Source organism: Phascolarctos cinereus, unplaced genomic scaffold (genome assembly GCF_003287225.1).
Source record: "Phascolarctos cinereus isolate Bilbo 61053 unplaced genomic scaffold, phaCin_HiC Scaffold_4;HRSCAF=312, whole genome shotgun sequence".
Lineage (NCBI taxonomy): Eukaryota > Metazoa > Chordata > Mammalia > Diprotodontia > Phascolarctidae > Phascolarctos > Phascolarctos cinereus.
In genome coordinates, this window is record NW_027555847.1 from 106,444,902 (window position 1) to 106,467,101 (window position 22,200).

At 33.1% G+C, this 22,200-nt stretch overlaps 1 protein-coding gene across 1 annotated transcript in view; it reads right to left on the reverse strand.

Annotated features, from left to right (window-relative positions):
• Positions 1–22,200, reverse strand: part of CNTLN (centlein) — a 471,389-nt gene that overhangs the window by 81,389 nt on the left and 367,800 nt on the right. The window contains 6 exon segments of the mRNA XM_078152483.1: positions 3,355–3,461; positions 3,464–3,539; positions 4,125–4,262; positions 5,618–5,744; positions 7,110–7,207; positions 15,261–15,407. Coding sequence (XP_078008609.1) covers positions 3,355–3,461; positions 3,464–3,539; positions 4,125–4,262; positions 5,618–5,744; positions 7,110–7,207; positions 15,261–15,407 — 693 coding nt within the window.

Sequence of the window (22,200 nt, forward strand, 5' to 3'; positions counted from 1 at the left end):
AGTGCTCATGGGTAGACTATGTCAACATAATAATAACGACAATATTACTAATGTTAATTTTTAGATTTAGTGGATACCAATCAACCTAATAAATGGATACTTTACAACATAAGAGAAATAATATCAAAATGTATTTTGAAGAATAAAAGTCTGGATTCTTTCTCTATCAGTAGGATCAATCTGTAAGCTTGCCTTTCTGCAATAAATCTCCGTGGCTACTGAAATATTGAAAAAAAGGTGGGAATGAAGAGGAAATGGCATTTCCATATATCAAACTATATTCTAAAGCCAAAATCATCAAAATTATTTTGTAGTAATTAAAAAATAGAAAAGTAGATCAATGAAATGGACTAGATAAGGAAGAACCAGAAATAAGTGAATTTATTTCACCCAGATGTAAACAAAGCTGAAAACATAAATTATGTAGGAAAGAATTTTTGATAAAAACTGTTGGAAAAATCTGGCAGCAATTTGGCAGAAATTAGGTTTAGACCAACATCCTCTACCATATTCCACAATAAATTCAAAATGGATGTGACCATCAATATTAAAGATCATACAGTAAAACATTAGAAAAGAAATAAATTTATATACCTTTCACAGCTGGGGTTCAATTCTTAATCAAACAACAGATAGAAGCAATTAAGATAAAAGATATAATTTTGATTAAATGAAATTGAAAAGCTTTTACATGAATAAGACTTATCCAATTAGGGCAAGAAAGTAGCTAAAAGTACTTGTGATCTCATTAGCTCCCCTCAATCTAGTTAACATTTTTTATGCTGATGACTTTCAAATCTATCTATTCTGCTCCAAACTCTCTGTTGATCTCTCATCTTGTCTACCTAACTGTTCTTCAGACATCTCCAACTGGATATTCAATAGACATCCTAAACTCAAAATGTCCAAAATATAATTCATTATCTTTCCCTCTAAACTGTCTCCACCTCCTACCTTCCCTATATCTGTAGAGGGCAACACCTTCCTTCTAGTCCCTCAGGCTCACAAGTTAGGTGTCATCTTCAACTCTCAGTATCTCTCATCACCCATATCTAATCTGTTGCCAATGTCTATTGATTTTACCTTTGCAACATCTCTTGAATACCCTCCCCCTACCCCACTTCTCTCCCCTGATATGGGCACCCCTTATCACTCATGCCTGGACTATCGCAGTAGACTGCTCGTGAATCTACCTGACCTTCCCCACTCCACCCTCTATTCAGCCACCAATGTGATCTTAAAGCCCAAGATGACTGGACAGAAAATGAGTGAAGGGGAATAATATGAACTAAGATTTGGTAGGTATAGGAGTGCTAGACTGTGGAGGGTTTAAAATTTCAGGCTGAGAATTTTATATTTTCTTCTAGAGGAAATAGAAGGCATTAAGGATTTTTGAGTCATCACCCTTAATAGATTTTAAACTCCTAGAGGGCAGGACACTATCTGACTTATGCCTGTAATGTTTGCTCAATACATGCACTTTAAGATGGCTCTATATGGATTACAAAGCTTTATCTTTATAAAGGTCCCCTAAAAGTCTATAAAATTGCTCAAACTCAATTCAGTTGTCACCTCCTCCTTGTTAAACCTTCTTTAGCATTTGAACTCTAAAGTTAAACTCTCCTCTACTTAAATATTCCTAGAGCATTTGGTTTAGATCTCCTCTTTTCCTCTGTCACACTATACTTTGTATTATAATTACCAGTGAACATCTCATATCCCTCTTTCCCAGGAAAATAAAAACCCCTTGAGGGCAGAGGATATATTAATTTATATCTTGGTATCCATTGCACCAAGCATGATGTTTTGCATATACTGGAACCTAATAAATATTTATTGACCTGAATCAAAAAACCTAAACATTCTATTCATGGTAATTAATTTAACTGTGAGGATTTCCATCAACTTTTAATGAAAAAATATTGTTGTCTAGGCAGTTTGCAGCTAGTAAAAGCTTGAAGTACTTAAAGAAAGTCCCTAACAGATATTTTAAAACAAGAAATGTGTTTATAATAGTATACAAACTTCTTTTTCCACTGTAGCCATAATGCTTCTAGGCAGACTTTTAAAAGCCTAAAGTGGACTTAGTGTAGCATTTCATATTCCAAATAGAAGGAAAACATATTTACCAGGTAAAAGTAATGCATAATTCTGGTATGAAAAGTTATCAGGCTAGCTGTTCTTACCACACACACACACACACACACACACACACACACACACACACACACACACATATATATAATTTGTCAGGTTGATTTCCTTTGTGACTTTTGAGATCAGGAAACAAAGAATAGAAATTGGGTCACAGGAGAAGGGGGAGATACAATTTTGAATTATGGGATACTGTCTGGAAATACACACACACACACACACACACACACACACACATACTTCTAAGGATAAAGTTTATATAGATGTAGAGACAAAGGACATTTCTTCAACATTTCAGAGGACAAGAAGATAGTCTAAAAGCCATATAGGGATTGTGAGGCTGTGTCAACTTTGTGTCATATACAAGTTAGTTGTATCAATTACAATAATCCATTTTTTAAGTTAAAAGTATTTTACAAATAGCTGAGGAATGACAATTTATTTGGAAAAGTTCTTCTCCAATAGATACACTATTTTATTAATATTTTCTATCCCATTTAGACAAGTGAAGTCTTTTACAGTTATATGGATAATAAAACTTTATATTAAAGGCCATAATTCTTTGGAATTTATGAGAGACATGAAAAACACAAATAATCCTAGAATCCATCTGGCCCTAGGCAAAGCTTAAGGTTGGCAATTTGTCTTTGGCACTCCTAAAATTCACCTTCTGTATCTTTTCAACCTTTTAAGGACACAATGTTTCAGACCTTTCATGCAGTCTTCAATATCTTTAGGAAGGTTCCCAGAGCCCTCATACTGACTCCTATGGCATTTCAATCAGTCTTTTTCTTACCAGGTTATATCCCATCATTCAAAATTATACCTCCCTCTTCCTCCATGACTCATCTTCTATTCTTTGTTTCCTGATCTCAAAAGTCACAGAGGAAATCAATCTGATAAATTTAATTCACACAAAGGTATAAATGAAAACATTTTTCTGTGCTACCCTTTCCAGAGGTATTTTCATTTTTTAAAAGGGTGTAATTAGGAAAAGTAATGCCTTACACCCAAAGGAATGAATGAATCTTGAATGGAAGAATTGCCAGCATCCTGAAAGGTAAGTGGCAAAATTTGCAGGCATTCCAAAGGGAGTGTTTTCACAGCATCACTTAAATTTCGCTACCTACTCTACCTATAAGGTCATCTGTGAAGAAAAATATCTGAAATAAGCAAGCAAAAGAAAAGGAGAGCCCAAACCTTCACAAATGTGATGAACTCTTCTTCTCGGTCATTGGCTCGCATTAGTTTTACTTGCACCATTTCAAAAGCACGTTCACTTTGCAAAGCTAATCCATGGAGCTGTGTGAAGCAGTTGTTTCAAGCTCTGTCATAGCAGATTTTGTCTCACTCATTTTACTTAACAGGTGAGCGAGCTTGTGCTCCTATAAAAAATAACATTAAATATTCACTATGATTTCTAGTAATTATAGTACGACAAATTTTATTAAATACATTAGTGGAATTTATGTAGGACAAAGTAAACAAAGCTGTATTTGTGATTTACTTGCTTTCCCCTGTTTTAAGATAAATCTGGTTTGTTAATTTTTTCCTCATTCTAAATTATATTGTTTCCCTTACTCACATATTGTTATGCGTTTGTTGCCAAGTAGAAGAAAAGTTATTTCAAACCAAAAAGTCTCAAGTCAATTAAAATTATACAATATGTTTACAATTTCAGGGCAATTAATGGATTCTATATACCAGTATCATGATTTTTCCTCAAAATTAATTAAAGATTTTTGTATTAGGACAAATATAATGTTTGCCTTTTCTTATACAGCATTCCCTTTAGAGGAAAACAAAATAAACCAAAACAAAGCTTATTTGCTAGGACATAAAGGAATACAAAAAAAAACCTGAGATAATGGTAAATATTTGCTTCAGATTATAAAAAGATGAAAAGCTAAAAAAGAAGGACACTGCATCACAACAGCTCCCAAACAGGAATATCCTACAATCATACACACCTTTCTTTCCAGCTCATCTTTAGTTTTTATATACATCTGTTCAAAATGTGACTTCTCTTTTGTGACTACATTAAGCATTTGCTTGAGAGCAACAATTGCTGTCTTCTTGTTGGTACAGTCTTCAGTCAATGCTTTTACCTGAAGTAAAACACAAGGGGTTGTGGTGGGATTATGTGGCAAAACAATTTGTATCAGAACCAAACTAAAGCATGAGTGATTTAAATTTTCTTTATTCAAAAGTGATATCCAAATTCAAATACTAGTAGAACTTGTTAATATTTATATGGTGAAATAATAGAAGTGATTCTAAAATGAATATCCCACATGATTATACAGGAAAGCATAAATATGGTACCAAAAGATACATGGACTGTTCGGTTTTTTCCCCCATGAATGGATCAATATAAATACCAAATCTCAAAATTCAACATACTTCATTTACTAATATTTGTTTTAAAAATAAGAATTTTCTAGTATATAAACAAACATAATTATTGGAAATTCTTAGTTTTCACATATAGCAAGTATAATTTAGGATGAAATCAGGTGTGAAATAGTTGCCATAGCTCATTCAGTACTGAAGGAAGATTACAGTGAATGAACTATTTAAGATGAAAAATGTGACTAAGAAATTTAATGATGAATACTAAAAACAACCATAGGAAGTATCTTTTTTTATTGCAAATGAATTTGCCCTGCTTTTTTAGATTTTATTCCTTCTTCCTTTTGAACTAAAAATAACATAATGATATCTTAGCTCTGGCAAGGAGGATGAAAGAGGAACTCCTTCTGGGGCTGATGACACTTAAGGATTGCCATAGTGCAGGCTAGCTTATCAATTGTTCAGCCAGCTCTCTTTTCTAAGGGAATCATAGTTTCTCTTAGTTGACAGAATACTTATTTCAGTTTTGGGGGTCAGATGTTATACATGTCTAGAAGGAAGCCTTCCCTATTCTCACTCTCACCAAGTCTATCCACACATTAAATTAATGGGCAGAGCAGAAGATATGCTGGCTAATTGACTTGCAACTTCTATGATTTGTTACTAATATTCATAGTCTTATATTGTAGCATTAAATGTAACAAAATACTGAATAAAAAGTATGGATCATAATTTTATTAAAGCTAAGTTCAATTATATATTCACAGACTATTTTTAGGTTGGACAGAAAGAAACTGGCTGTCTTTTGTTAATCTGCATAACAAAATCAACTTAGGGATAACTGACAACTTTTTTTGTTCTTTTTTAAATTTAATGATGAGACACCTGGCATATTCCTATTAATCTACATATTAAAGTTCTAAATCTGGACATCTATCAGTTTGGAAAGCAAATAATGGTGTGTTACATAGTAAGTTCTAACCTGATATGAGTGTTTATATAAATCCACTAGGATTACTGAAATAATTGGTACAATGTGAATGGTAAAGTTAAATCATTTCTGTTTATAAAAATTATTTTTAAAATTTTGAGGCCAAAAAATAAATGGTACCTTTTTCTCAAGATTTTCTAACAAATCATTAAAGTTGTCATTATTTTCCAAGTTAACTTTCTGTCGATGCTTAAAGTGCTCTATCAAATGTCTCTTCATGACTAAATCCCTCTCCAGTCGAGACACTCTTAAAAGGAAGGAAAACATCACGCTTATAGTAAAAGGAAATATTTTTAAAGAGAGCATATTTTTCATAACACAGAAATTCTGCTCAAATGTTATTGATCAAGTTGGCTATACCAAATTACATGTTTGTTATATGTATATTATTAACCATTAAATTGTTATATTCTATTGACATGCTTTTGAATTATATATATACACATTATGTCTATTTTGAAACTAATAGTTATAGCATGATAGTTATAATTAATATGTCTGTGTCAGTAAAATGTCACAACTTTTAAATGCTATAGAAATTGGAAAAATACTTTACACTGCCATTTAATATTTAGATTAGATTTAGATTTAGGTTATATTATCATAATATTACTAAAATATGGCAGTATTGAGAATTAATCAAAAGAAGTTATAATACTAGGATATATATTTTAGTTATAAAATAAATTCTATACCACATTTTATAAATACCACATAAAAAACATAGTTGTATTAAAATAATTTCTTTCCAGATGATTTATAACTGTCTTAACATATAAGTGGTTCTGTTTCTTAGAAAGTTAAGTTTTTAAAAGCTATTAAGATAATTTTATAAATTATTCTAATAATTAGCCCAAAATAATTAAATGGTTAAACTTTTTTAAACTATTAATCTATTCTTTATCTGATGGGTTTTATCTATTAATGCCAGCTGTCCAAGATATAGGATTGTAACATGAGCAAATTTTTTTCTATTTATAAGTAACAGGCTAGACTTAATTAGGCCTATCAAAAAAAAGTCATTAAATTTAATCTTAAAATACCTTATAGTGAAAAACATTATATAAAGTAATCATTTTTGATGGCTGGAAAAAAACCCTAGTTTTTATAGGTTAGCACAGAAAACAGTTTTTAAAACCTTCAAGCCATTCAAATATAAAGAAAACAATTCATTTTGTCATCCTAGCAACCATAAATCTGGGTATTTTTTACCAGTTTAAATATTTTAAAAATTGACAAATTTAATAGCCCCTAAATAAAGAATTACAGTGTTTGCAATATTCCTTTGAATATTATTGAGGAAGTTATTTAGAAATAATTCAAGAAAAAAAAATCAGTTCACCTTAGCGTCTAAAAACTTTTAAGATTCTCACTGTAATTTAGAAATTGTAGCTAGTTAGTTTTTAATCACTAGAAAAGGAACCTGAGCTCAGATTATAAATAAGTGATATTCCTTCTATAATCTCAACATTTATCTTAGGGAAGAAAAAGTAGATTTCATTAACAATAATCCACAGCACCATTTTCTAGACTTGAAATGGTTGACAGTTCTATCAACTAAACTACCACTGGGTGGCACCAAATACAATGAATAGATATACCAAGAACATACTTTCCTTGAAATTCCAGTATCTGCTCTTCCTTTTCCTTTACTTCACATTTTAGACACTTTATATTTGAAGACTGTTTAGTCATTTCATTTGTTGTATTCTAGGTTAAAAATACAAACAAAATCAAAAACAATGTTTACTCCTCAACAGTTGGTGATATTTCAAGTAAATGATACCAATGACTTCAGAAATTACAAAGCAGCACTTATAGAGCAGAAATGACCATTCTAGGAGTAGTACAGAAAAGTAATTAATGTGCATCAGATACAGATTTAATTAAAATAAATGTGCTATATTATATTAACATAATATATTTCAAATTATGCTTTTGAAATTAAATAAATTAAAATAATGCAACTAAAATATTTAAAATTATGTCACAGAAAGGATAGCCATTAACATAAGGGTAAAGTGCTCTCAAATCATTCAAATATGAAGAGATAGAGAAAAATGCATTTCTATGTGATGTGTATAACTCAAAACAATAGGCTCGGTAGCAAGCCGGTATAATACACGTACTTGAACTTGACACTGCAGCTAATAACTTTATGAGTCTACTCTCTTCTTTATCTGAAACATTATCACTTAGCAATAAAGATTAATAAGACTGAGAAGTAACAAAAAGTGAAATAATCACACATACATGATTATATTTTAAAGCAGTACAGATTTCAAACTTTCATATACTTGTGTAGCATATAAGAGGACTGAGAAATGGATGAGGAGTTAGAACATATGATATAACTCTGGCTCAAATACTGATTAAATGTAATGATCTTCATTAACTTCTCAGCTTCTGTGTATTTCAATTTTTCTATCTACAAAATAGGATGAATATTTCAGTTTCTCATCTAATTCACTTGTCATATAGCTATTTAAGTAAAAAAAAAGTTCTGGTATATTAAGCAGAATCAAAGATATAAAATCAATCAATCAATCAACATATATTTACTTTTTTGCCAAGCATTGTGCTAAGTGTTGGGGATATAAGTACAAAGAATAAAACAAATCCTACTGTAATGGACTCATATTCTAATATGTTTATTTATGTTTTAATAAAGTTCTATGAATAATGAGTAGAGGCATTTTACTAAATGTTCTTCATTGATACCTATATATGAATAATACATTTTATATTTAATTTTGAAAAGGAAACTATAATGAAAATACTAATCATTTTTTATTCCAAGACACAATGTAACTTTAAATTTCTAAGAAGAGTTATAACATTATATTGTTTGAAGGCTGGACAATTTTATCTAAGGTTAAAAAAATAAAAACTAGGAAAGCCACAGTAAAAAGCTAAGAGAAAATTAATTTGCAAGGCAATTTCTAATAGAAATTTCTTTTTTTAAAAGATTAAGGTGGCAGTATATATTAATACATCTTTTGAAAGTCATAGCTTTTCATAAGAAATGTGAGAACTGTCAACTTGTTAATTTTCTTGATGGTTTTGAGCTGGTCAGATGACCATGTGTAAAATAATTACTATAAGTTTATTTTACTTGTGCACATGGAGACAGCCTAAATTAAAAGACATTTTAACATGATTGCAGTAATGCCTCATTAATTCGGCATTGTTAGGGAATTGAATGTCCTTTTAAAAATGAATTTTTCAGTGAATGAACAGAAAGTTTTATAATAATCCTTAAATTAAGTTTGTACCTATAAAGCATTCCGCATTTTTCTGTCCTCTTAAACTAATAAAAAAGAAGTTATTTTTGATGTTTTATAGTTATCAATGATGAAGAGAACATAAATTTGTTGAATTACAGAGTGATTTGTGGTTTCATATACAAATCTCTTTTCTCTATATTTTTTATATAAATATTTGTTGATGTTTGTTTTGTTCAAAAGAAAAAAGGAAATTAAATGTTTCATTATATGTGTGCCTATATGGTAATAAGTAAGTTTTAAAGCAAAAAGAGTGACTCTTGAGAACACAGAAGGTCAAATAATCACAACAAAAAAGGGAGTTTTCCTAATAGGCCAAACCTTACAAAAATAAATACAATAAGTATAGGTTCACAGAAATAGAGATGCTGGAGATATTGTAAGTCATATAGTTCAATACTTCTAAGGAGTAGGAAACTGAGGCCCAAAGAAGTTCAGTGAGCTGATCAAAGTCACTTAAGTAATAGAGTGGCATTGCTCAGGTTCTCTGCTCCAAATGTTAGCACTCTTCCCACATCTGTTTTAAGTGATGCATAAGAATAATAGGTTCATTACAAAAAATTAAAAATTCATTGAAAGTTTTGTATCTGGCTAAATGTATTTATATATTCTGGCAAACTATATCTATGATATGATGGAAATGAAGGGATAAAAAAAAGTATTTTCTGTACTTCAAAACAGCTTATTGAACCAAGGACATCCAAAAGACAAAAAACCAGCACAGAATAATAGCTAGAACTATGAAACTGAATATTACTTAAGAAATAAAATAAAACATTTTAAAATGTTCAAATAATCCAAATATCTCCACTTCATTCTTACAAAAAAAACTATCTTACAATTCAATTTCAATATTTACTTGTTTTAGCATTTTTATATCTACGCAGAAATCCTCTTCAATGACTCAACACAGCATGGAGGATGGGGGTGAAATGAATTATCACCAAACGAATGGCCATTAGGTCCAGAATTTTTAAGGCCATAGCAACATATTAAGCCTCTTAGACATAGGAGTGCATCTATACCAATGAAATAATGTTCTAGGAATCTTTCAAATAATAAAGCTGCACTGTGAAAATCTGGCTCACACCTTTTTTCATTCTTTTCCCTCACTCCATGTTGGAGATGACAGTAGATATGACACTTCTAATTGAGGCAAAGCATCACTCACAGCAGGGGAGAAGGAAAGGAATTGTACTTCCTCTTTACTTTTTCTGTCCTCTTAGCTCACACCTTCACCAAAGGACACAATTATAAATATGAATGTAAAAACAAGATTTGCTCTACATCCTCTGCTTTTCTCTCTATTCTTGAGATTTCTCCATCTCTGTCTCTGCCTCTACCTCTGTCTCTCTCTGTCACTGTCTCTCTCTGTCTCTTTCTGCCTCTGTCACTTTCTTTGTAATATGTGTGTGTGTATGTATGCGCACGGTGTGTCTGTGTGTGTGTGTGTGTCTCTCTCTAAATTCATCAACTTCCATTGATTCAACTATCATTTCTATAAAGGTGGTCCCCAAATCTGTATATTCAAAGTTGTGTCTTCTGAGTTCCAGAACTACATCTCCAGCTACCTGCAGGATTTTTCCACCTGGATTTCCCACAGAAAATCTCAAACTCGACTTGTCCAAAACAAAATTCATTATCTTTCCCCTAAACTTACCCTGCCTTCTAATTTGCCTATTTTTATCAAATTTACTAGCAACCTTCTAGTCACCTAGATCCATAACCTAAATTAGCCTCACCTCTTTACTCTCCCTTGCCCTACAAATCCAATCTAAGTTTTATGTAATGAACATGTCTATAATGTTATATAATGAAGTCAACAAGCACTTATAAGTAGTTGCTATACACCAGGCTAATAGCTGGGGATACAAAGTAAGGGAAAAAACACTCTGCCCTCTCAAGAAACTCACATTCTAATTGAGACTCCATTTAACAGGTACAGCACAAAAGATTAACCTTGACTCACAACAGCCTGAGCCAACCAAATCATCTCCAGTTTCTGAAATTACAAATGTCTTTAATCTCTTCAACAAAGTACCAATGGACACATCCATATCCATCATAGGAAAATACAAAATCCTTAACAAAGGCCCATCTCCCTAGAAACTCATAAAGTTAATCACACTATTTTATAACAATAGTGTTCAACCAACTTCTCCTCTCAAATTCTGCAGAAGAGTTTATATTCCGAACCTTTGTTGGCCTTGGCTGCCATATCTCTACCTGGCAAAATGATCAAGTGTTTACTTATTAAGGAAGTTTAAGGTTATTTACATTTTTCTACTGTTAACTGCATTTTTGTTTGTGATGTTAGTGTCACCAGGTCCAGCACATTCCAACTCTCTTCTTTCATTATGTACAGGCATGAGGTTTCTGTGTGATCTATGATCTCTAAGAGTTTCTTTATCATCATCTTTCCCTATGCCTACTGTGGCACTGAAGTAATTGTGAATTAATTAATCTTTTTAACCATTTTGGAGTTATTAAATTCTTCATAGAATTTCTCCATATCATCATCCTCTGCAATGGATGGCAGCACAAATACTACAATGAATTTCATGGTGAACATTTTGCTTATGTTATCATAAGCATTGCAATGAAGGACGTCCTACCAAATATCCCATTAGTGTTTCTGGTTGTATTTGGACACAAAACGAAACTAATTTGACCAATTCTTTTATTTGCTTCTCCAAGAAGAACCTATAAGCCATTCTTCCATTTAGGTGTAATGTATTTTGTATACTGATGTATTTTGGCTTTATTTATGGCAAGAATTTCAGTAGTGATATGATTCAGTTGATCCAGTAGTATACTGACTCACCAATATTGTCTAAGGACTTAATATCAACAGCTAAATTAATATTTGTAGAAAGTCTAAAAAAATAGGTGATTCTTAACATCCTCTGCTCCTTTTTCTGCCTCTGTGCTACTGCTCCTTTAGAACCATATGGTCCAGAGGTCTATTTCATTTATTTATTTATTTTGTTTCACTGGTTGCCATAGTCAAAGAATTTATTAACCAGTACCCAACCTATTGGTGATAATATTAGCTATTGCTATAAAGCCCTCCCACCTTCTTCTGGAAGGCAGAATCTTTCAGAGGTTGCAGTCTTATGGCATAGCCTTTAGAAACTCAGTACCACTTCCCTACCACAATGAGGCAACCAGAGTAAGAACCATACTTTAAATTATTTTGCAATAATCACCACGGAATCTTGTCTAGGAAAGTGGCCTTGGAGACAAGGGTTTTGTTTTGGTTTTTGGCCTCAGGACAATCGGAACTTGTACCATGTTGGACTGGCTGTATAACCCCAAACTAGTCACCTAAGCTCTCAAGTTGCTCCTGCTATGACCAGAAGGTACAGAACCACTGGTGATATGCATTGGTAAAAGTTTCCTTAGCAGAAGTTTTCTATACCAGTGAAATACAGGTATACACACACACACATACACACATACACATACACACACACACACACATCTATATATTTATATATATGTATGTGTATGTATTTGTGTATGTATGTATATGTGTGTATATGTATATATAATATAATACAAATATTTTAAATTTATTTTTAGTTTTCAACATTCATTTCCATATTTTTTTTCTTTTTAGGCAATTGGGGTTAAATGACTTGCCCAGGGTCACCCACTAGTAAGTGTCAAGTGTCTGGTCTGAGGCTGGCTTTGAACTCAGGTCCTCCTGACTCCAGAGCCGGTACTCTATCCACTGTGGCACCTAGGTGTCCCCCCAATTCCATATTTTTTAAAAAAATCTTTACTTGTATAGGTAAATGACACAGTAAGTAAAATTTAGCATGACATTATTTTTAATTAAAAATTTTACTGAGTAGATTAGAAGGAACTAGATGAAATCTTTTTTATTCTGTTGTAATATAGAGCTATGGTAGTTTTCCTATTTATAAAAAAGACTAATAATAAATTTAATACTTTCCATAGAAGATAGTAAGGATTAATTTAGCAAAGTATGAAAATTTTTCTGTAACCTTAAATTGCCATAAATACTCAAGTTTGAGAAGAAAAATGGAATTTAGCAAAATCTAGATTAAAACTTATACTCCATCTCCCAAGTCCATGCATTTTTCACTGGCAGTTTCTCCCCCTGCCTAGAATTCCCTCATTCCTCATACCTGACTTCCTTCAGGTCCCAGACAAATCCCACCTCTAAAAAGCCTTTCCTGATGCCCCTTATCTTCTAAAATTATCTCCAATATATTATGTCTATATTTTAGTTATGCATAGTTGTTTTCACTTTGTCTTCCCAATTAGACTGTGAGATCCTTGAGAGCAAAGATTTTTTTTAATCCTTTCACTGTATCCTCAGAGCTTAAAACAGTGTTTGACACTTAATAGACATGGTCAGAGTATCTCAGTAATTTGATCTAAGGTTATTTAAACCTTATTTTACATCTCACAGTAATGTTAAGATACCTTATTTCTTAAAATTGTTAACATTTAAATGGCTCAAAAAGTTTTTAAATATCTGAATATACTTACAAAATCTGAAATATTGAAAAAAATTCACGCATAAGAACACAATCTTCTCTTTTGAAATGTCTTTCTTACCTTAAATATAACAGAATTAAAGTTCTTCATTAAATGTACTTAGCTCTTACAGTGATTCTTTTTTTTTTTTCAGGCAATTGGGGTTAAGTGACTTGCCCAGGATCACATAGCTAGTAAGTGTCAAGTATTTGGTCTGAGGCCAGATTTGAACTCAAGTCCTCCCGACTTCAGGGCTGGTGCTTTATTCACTGTGCCACCTAGTTTCCCCCCCATAGTGATTCTCACATTAAAATATCATTGTGAGAGCATACTCAATGTGCTACACTCAAGATATTATCAGTCTTTTCAATACTTCATTTCCTTTGAACAGTTACATGTACTCCATTCCTAAACCCTATGTATTCCTAGCTGAAGCTTTCTTCTGGTCATTTCTACAGCCACCATCTTTGTACACGTCTGGCTAGCAACTCACTCTCAACAACAGAAATAACTTCTAAGTAAGACACAATTCAGAAACAAATGTCTTCATAAACAACAGTATTACTAAGTTCTTGCAAAGCATTACCCAATTTAAAAAAAAGAAGAAACCTATAGCCTTAATTTCTACTACAATATATTCTCAAATGTCTTTTTTTATACTACAAATCTGCTTTCAAATTGTTGAGATTTTTATCTACTCTGGTTAATTACTTGGCAAATATGGTCATCTCTCTTCATTTTTATTCTTATATACTTGAAGTCAAAAAATAGCCTCTTAAATAGAAAGAGTTTTTAAGCTAAAACACCTGGATTCCTTCCATTACACACACACACACACACACACACACACACACACACACACACACACACACACACACACACACACACCCATAATGGGGTATACACACATAAATACCAAAATACCCAAATACATTATATCTCTCCATACACATACATGTACACATAACACATATGAATGTGTATGTTAGGATGAGATGTAAGGAATTAGGATGTTTTGGTTTAGAAAACCCCTCCTTTGAAAAAGGCTTCTGTTGAACTAAGAAGAAACAATTCTTTGTAAGTCAATCCTTGCATTTTTTCCAAAAGTAATTCTTTTAATTATCAGTATCAGAGTAGAGCAGATTAGAATGGAATAATGAAACAGGATGAGGAAAATGGTAGATTTTCCATCTCCTGAGTCAGGGTTTCTGTGGTTTTGGTCAGTTTGTTCAAAACTGAGTATGGTCAGTGACTAAACACTACCCTTACATAGACATATATTTGTATGGTAGCCAGACACCCACATACTTGATTACCTTGACTTATATTCATTTTGTATGTACCATGTATATGAAAAGGGATAAGGACTGGAACTGTGATTTCACTGGTATAGGTTGGAACTCCCTGGTGAGGAAATGCCTATACCAGTGGAGGTTGGCACCTCTTTGTGGCTTATAGCTTTAGAGAACTGCCTAAAGCACTTAAAGGTTAAATAAGTCACCCAGGAGCATACAACCAGTATGTGTCAGAGATGGGACTTGAAAATTCAAGTCCCTCTGGCTTTGTGACTAGTTCTTTATCTACTACACCAAACTGCCTCCATGTGATGCATATTTTTATGTAAATACATGTTTTCTCTCCTTTTAGAATCTGAGCTCTTTCTGAATAGGGGCTGTTTAATTTTTGTTTTATTATCCCCAGCACTTAACACTGTGCCTGATATATAGTAAGCATTTAATTAATGACTGTGGATTGATTAACACATAATTAAAATCCATGTACAAGCACTCATTCCAAATTTCAACAGAGAATTTAAAAAATTTTTGTATTATGCATATCTTGCCTTTCTACCATTAGCATGATTATCTGGAGCTGAGTTGACTAGAAAAATACCTTTAAGAAGCTGCTTATTAAATAATTATTACTAAATTTCTAAAGTCTGAATTCTTAATCATTTGTAGACTTACCTTTAATTTACACTGCAGCTGTTTAATTTCTGCCTGCATATTCTTTGAAGGAGACTCTACTGTAGATTTAGCTTCATTTGCAGCCTCCAATTTCTTTTGTAAATCTTCTTTCTCTTTGCGAAGTTCAACCAAGTCTGAATTTAGCTTCTATTTTTCCCAGAAAAGAAAAAAAAATGTGTAACCATATTTTAAAAGCAATCCTATTGACTGTTATAAGAAGATGTTAGAAATAAATAGACCAAACATTATCATTATTCATGTTTGACATCTAATTGAAATTCATGATGAATAATGTAATTTTAAAATTAAAAGTAAAATCAAAAATTTAATTTTATTTTCTATGAATGAAATATGCTAGTGATAATAATTTAAAAGTTTCAAAACACTACCTTTTGTAAGAGAGATTTGTATACACATACAAATACAGACACTAAGTGGTCTTAGATAAAATATATGAAAATGGCAGGAAATATGTTGTTTTTATGTTTTGCATAGTACCTAAAATACTGGGCCTTCTCAATAAATATTAATTAAAAAACAGTGGTACAATCAAACTATAAATATAGATAACAATTATAATTCAAGCACTACAATCTCTATTGGCTTTTACTTTAAGTTTGTAGGGCTCGTAAAGGTTAAAATAAAATGCACCAGCTCCATTAAATATCTTCTGGTTAGCTGGGCTTTACTTGTATTGTGCTACTTCTTCTCTTCCACATAAATGCATGCTAGCCAGAGACCCACATTTTTGATAACCTTGACTCTAGGGCTGATGTACTTAACTGGTAAAAGCCAAGCTGGAGCAGGACAGGATAACAGATGTTATTTGTTTATTCCACTGGGTAGTTCTTACCACCCTATACAGCAGCCAAAATGCTTCTCATTTAGCAACATAAATGTTAAGTCCAATTAGCAGACAAGCCTTGTTAGGGATTTAGTTCAAGTAAATAGCATGGAAACAAACTATCTTGGTTTTTATTGTATTTGACTGACAGCTGCCATGCCCTTTCGCAAAGTATGAGGTAGAAAATCCATATATTTTAATGTCATAAACATTTAATTAGAAACTGCTAAATAATATACTTAAATGTTTTTATGTAAGAAAGTTAACAGAAATAGTCTTTATGCTAGTTGTTATCTTTCACTAGTCTGTAGTCAGCAGATTGCCACCAAGGTTTAATGGCATAACAACTTAGGACTCCTTGAGAACATAACTACATTACTATTTTATTATTCCAAAGAAGCTTATAATATGGTAGTTTAACATAAGGAACAATTAGACAAAATGGTACTGAAATCTCTCAAAGGAAATAAATTTTCCTTTGTGAGGAATCCCAATTAGAAATGGAAAAAGATATTACATTTCCTATAAGATGGAACATTTAAAATATGCTAACATTTAAGCAAAACTAATAAAAGTACTTTGTATTGATAGCTACCTATATACTGATAATGTCCATATATTTATTACGAATTTGTTTATATTACAAATGCTCATGAAATAAAGTAACTATTTTAACTTAAAATGGATCCAGTGTAAATGTGAACTTCTTTGGTTACATTTATATTTACCAGTTTTAAAAGCATATTTTAAGAGTTAAGAATGGCTACAACATGTTTTCGATAATTTCTCAATTCTCTTTATCAAGATATTGCTATAAATGGTATTAATTTCTTTCTGAATTTTAAAACTTTCCATTAATTAATTAAATGAATGCCAAATTTTATTAACAATTTAATTTTATTTAAATTACTTCTTCTCTGCTTCTGCCTAAGTAGCATTCATTGGGGAAATTGCTCAACCCCTCAGTGAAAGCTCTGCTTCTAAGCTTACCTGCTGGAGATTTCAGCCCTGTCAGATTTATCTCAGGGCTGCAATTCCAGGTGGATACAAGCTGAAACAATACTATAGAGCCACAAATACTTTGATGACATGCTTTTTTCTCAAGAACTGCCTCTCGTTCCTTCTCTCTCAGGGTACACAAGCCAGAGGATTTCCTGTTCATTGATTCCTTGCTAGAAGACACCCTGGCATTGTAAAGGGGAAAAGTGTCCTTCACCAACACAATTTTTTTCTAGTGGGTCAGTCCAGAAAGACTGGAAAACTAAAACTATACTTTCATGATTTAAAAGAAAAAGAATTGCTATATGAGGAAAAAATTGAAAATGATGACAATGCATATAAACAGGTAATCAGAAGAGATGGTTTAAATGAAGCTGAAATAATTTCATCCACTTAATGATATCATAAAGCCAAATTCCTCAAACTAGTAATTTTTATGTTAGAACTGCCAAAAGAAAGGCTATATATAGAAAAGATAATTTTTAGAAGTACTAGTATGGAAGCATTTGGTTGTATTTCTATCTCACATAGGTTCCTAAAGTGGCAGATACCGCCTCCTGGAGGGTGCCAGAATAATCCAGGTGGGTGGTAGGAGTCTCGGGTGCAACTGGGGGGCGTTGAATAAAACTAAGGGGGTGATGGAAGCATAAGGAAAGAAGAGAAAAGAAGAAAATTTTGAAAAACCATTCATACATGTTTCATCTGCCGCATAACAGAGTAAAGTCATAGTGATTACATTATTTTCCAAATAAACACACAAAATGCAAGTTATAACCAATCAGTGGTCAAATCCACAAGCAAGTGTTGGCAGCAAGTAAGTTGCACATTGTCAGGAAGTTCAGCATGCAATGGCAGCAACATGCGCATGTAACGACTTGTTTACAATACGATACTATATGGTTACATGATGCAGTATTGTGTCATCAAAATTTTAATGCAGGAAAAAACCCACAAATTTACAATAAATTATTAAATTTAAGATGAGTCATTTTTTGAAATGACACAAATTTCAAAAAAAAGTGTTAAAGGGTTAAAGAAAATAGATTTCCAGGGGGATGCTGAGTAACTTTTTTAAAAGGGGTGGTAGGACAAATGAGTTTGGGAACCTCTGATCTAAAGGGACCACTTAAGTGTAAAGTGCCTATTTGTCAGTCACGGAGTAATCAATTACTACTTTTGGTTCTTCTACCTTTTGGGGCATTTTCAGTTGAGCAGAGACCAAAAAGTGGTTTCACTCACTCGTGACTCAAGGTTTGGATTGTTTATTGGTCCTTTTCAATTTCTTAAACTCTCTATAGAAATGCCACTGGTGGAATGGCAAAGATGTAATGTAAAGAATTTTCTTTTGCTTGTATGGCTGGTCTAAACTGAGATATCTTCTACAATATGCATTTACTATGCACCAAAATTTTGATTTAGAATTTGAAAATGATCTCTAATTTTTCTTAATAGATACTACCCTAAAGAATAATCAATACCGGAAAGTGATTTTTGTTCTTATAACAATTTTGCCATAAACTTTCCAAGAAGAGGGTAAAAGTTGATTATAGCCATATGGTATTTAGCAATAGTAGGAATTAAATATTCTATCCCCAATTCAATTCAACAAGTATTTATCAATCACCTACTACATGCAAGATGTTGTGGCTACAAAGACAAAATAAAAACCATTCCAATCTTCACGTAGCTTACATTTCAACTATTTTTGACGATTATAACTTTCTGTGGTTATTGAGACAGTTGTTTTTCAGTTACAGAACTCACTATAGAAATATCTTCATTCTCCATTTAATGGCTACATATTTTATTCACCTATACACGCACATGGGGAAGCTAAGTGGTGCAACAGATAGAGTGCAGGCCTAGAGTCAGGAAGACCCGAGTTAAAATCTGGCCTCAGACACTTACTAGCTATGTGAACCTGGGCAAGTCATTTAGCCCTCATTTTTCTTATGTGTAAAATGAGCTGGAGAAGGAAATGGCACACCAGTCCAGTATCTTTGCCAAGGAAACCTCCAAAAGGGGTCATGAAGATTCGGACATGACTGAAACAACTAAACAATGACAAAAAGACACAATCACAGGCACACACACAATGCCAGCACAATGTGTTTCTGTATGTGTATACACACACATACAGATATGTATAAATGTACTTATAATATGTATTATATGTGTAATGTATATACATATGCAGATACGTGTGTGTGTGTATGTGTGTGTATACACACATCCGAATAGAATAATAGCCCTGGAATACAAGGAATTTTAAGTATAATTTTAAAATCATAGGATCATGAAATCATAAAGCTAGTGGTACAAGGGACTTGAGCATCCAACCTATGAGGACCAGAAGAGTAAACTGACTTGCCAAGGGCTACACAAGTATTAAGTAGCATAGGCAGAATTTGAACCCACATCCTCTAACTGCAAATTTAGACCTTTTTTGCACTTGACCAGTATACTGCCTTGCCCAAACATTAAAAAACCTTAAGCAATGAAAGTTCTTTTTCAAAAACTGTTGTTTAATCATTCAGTCATATCTGACTCTTCATGAACCCATGGACCATAGCATGCCAGGCCATTTTATTCTTCACTGTCTCTCAAAATCAGTCCAAGTTCATGCTCTTTGCAAATACATGCTCTGCTAAAATCAATGTAAACAATATCTTTAGCATCCTTTCCTTCTTTAACTCTATGTTCATGATTCACATTCCACATAAAGACATCTGAGTCTAATCCACTGATCCCAATCCTACCTCAACAGACTTCTCATCCTGCAGCTCTCTTCAATGCCTGTGGCCTTCCCACTTTAAAACATTCTTGCACCTCTGCAGGTCCCTTCTCTCATTGTTGAGTTCCTCTTTGTTGTTGTTCAGTGGTGTCTGACTCTTTGCGACCCCATGGACCACAGCACACTAGGCTCTTCTTTGCTCCACTCTTTCCCTAAATCTGTCCAGGTTTTTCCCAGGTTTTTTTCCGTTGTTGTTGTTGTTGTTTCCATGATATTACCTAACCATCTCATCCTCTATTGTCCCCTTTTCTTTTGGCCTTCAATTTTTTCCAACATCAGAGTCTTTTCCAATGAGTTCCATCTTCTCATTATGTGGCCAAAGGATTTAAGCTTCAACTTCAGCATTTGGCCTTCCAATGAATAGCCTGAATTAATTCCCTCAAGTGTTGACTGATTTGATCGCCTTGTTGTCCAAGGAATTCTCAAAAGTCTTCTCCAGCACCACAATTCTAAAATGTTGATTCTGTGTCACCCAGCTTATGTGTAAAATGTCCAACTCTTATTACCACACACTGCTACTAGAAAAACCACAGATTTGACTACATGGACTTTTGTCAATGAGGTGCTGTTTCTAATTTTTAGTATGTTGTCCAGATTTGCCATAGCCTTCCTTCCAAGGAATAAGTATCTTTTAATTCCTTGAATGCAGTAACTGTCTGCAATGACTGTTGAGCCCAAGAATATAAAATCTGACATTGTTTCCATTTCGTTCCCATAAATTGCCAGGAAGTGATGGCTCCAGTTGCCAAGATCTTAGGGTTTTTTTTTTTGATGTTAAGCTTCAAGACAGCTTTTACATTCTCCTCTTTCTCCCTCATCATAATTCCTCTTCACTTGCTGCCACCACAGTGATATCATCTGCAATATCTGAGATTGTTGATATTTCTCCTGGTAACCTTCATTCTTACTTTCAATTCATTCAGTCTAGTATTTCTCAAGCTGTACTGTGCATATAAGTTAAATAAATAGAGTGACAATATACAGCCTTGTCATACTCCATTTCCAATCTTGAACCAATCAGTTGTTCCATGTTTGGTTCTTACTGCTTACTTACTGCCCACATACAGGTTCCTCAGGAGACAAATAAGACGATCTAGTACTCCCACCTCTTTGAAGATTTGCCATATTTTGTTGTAGTCCACATAGTCAAAGGCTTTAGTGTAGTCAATAAAGAAGAAATAGGTTTGTTCTTTTTTTTCCTGGTACTCTCTTGCTTTCTCCATAATCTAGTGAATGTCAGCAATTTGGCCTCTAGTTCCTCTGCCTCTTAGAAAACCAGCCTGCTTTTCTGATAATTCTCAGTTGATATATTGCTGAAGCCTAGCTTGCAGAATCTTAAGCATTCAGCTTTCCCCTTCTCCCTTCTCTCTTTCCTCAGTTATTTGTAAAGCCACATCAAACAGTCATTTTGCCTTCTAGTACTCTTCTTTTTCTTTGGAATGCTTTTTTGTGGCTGCCTCTTGTATACTGCAAACATCTGTCCATAGTTCTTCAGGCACTCTATCTACCATATATAATCTCTTAAATCTATTCATCACCTCTACTTCATATCATCAGGGTTGTTATTTAAGTCACACTTATATGATCTGATGGTTTTCCCTACTTCCTTCAAGTCCAAATTTTGCAATAAGAAGCTCATGATCTAATCCAAAGTCAGCTCCAGGTCTTTTCTTTTTTTACTTTTTTTTTTTTTTGGTGAAGCAATTGCGGTTAAATGACCTGCCTAGAGTCACACAGCTAGCACCAAGTATCTGAGGCCAAATTTGAACTCAGGTCCTCCTGACCCCAAGGCTGGTACTCTATCCACTGCACCACCTAACTGCTCCTTACTTTAACTGACGAATAGAGCTTCTCTATCTTATGCTGCAAAGTATGTCAATCTGATTTCTATACTGACTACTGGTGATGTCAGCATGCAATGGCAATTTAGTTTATGAAATACTTCCATAGATTGTATCTCCTTTGATTCTCACAATTACTCTTTGGGACAGAAAAGATATTATTATACCCATTTTATAGATGAGGAAACTAAACTACAGGGAGGTTGTGTAATATGTCCAATATTACATAACCAGCAAGTGGTAGAATTAGAACTAGAGCCTGGAATTAATACTACAGCCTGGTCTTCTAACTGAATCCAGAAATCCTAATTTCTCCCTTTGAAAAAGCTGAACCTGAGTTAGAAAAAAAAAGGCTTTCTTTTTAAAGCTAACCTTCAATATAATTAAATCATTACATCTCCCAGGCTCTTCCCTTTTATGAATCAGGTAACTTGCTTCTCTTTCCCTTTGTAATGAGTATTC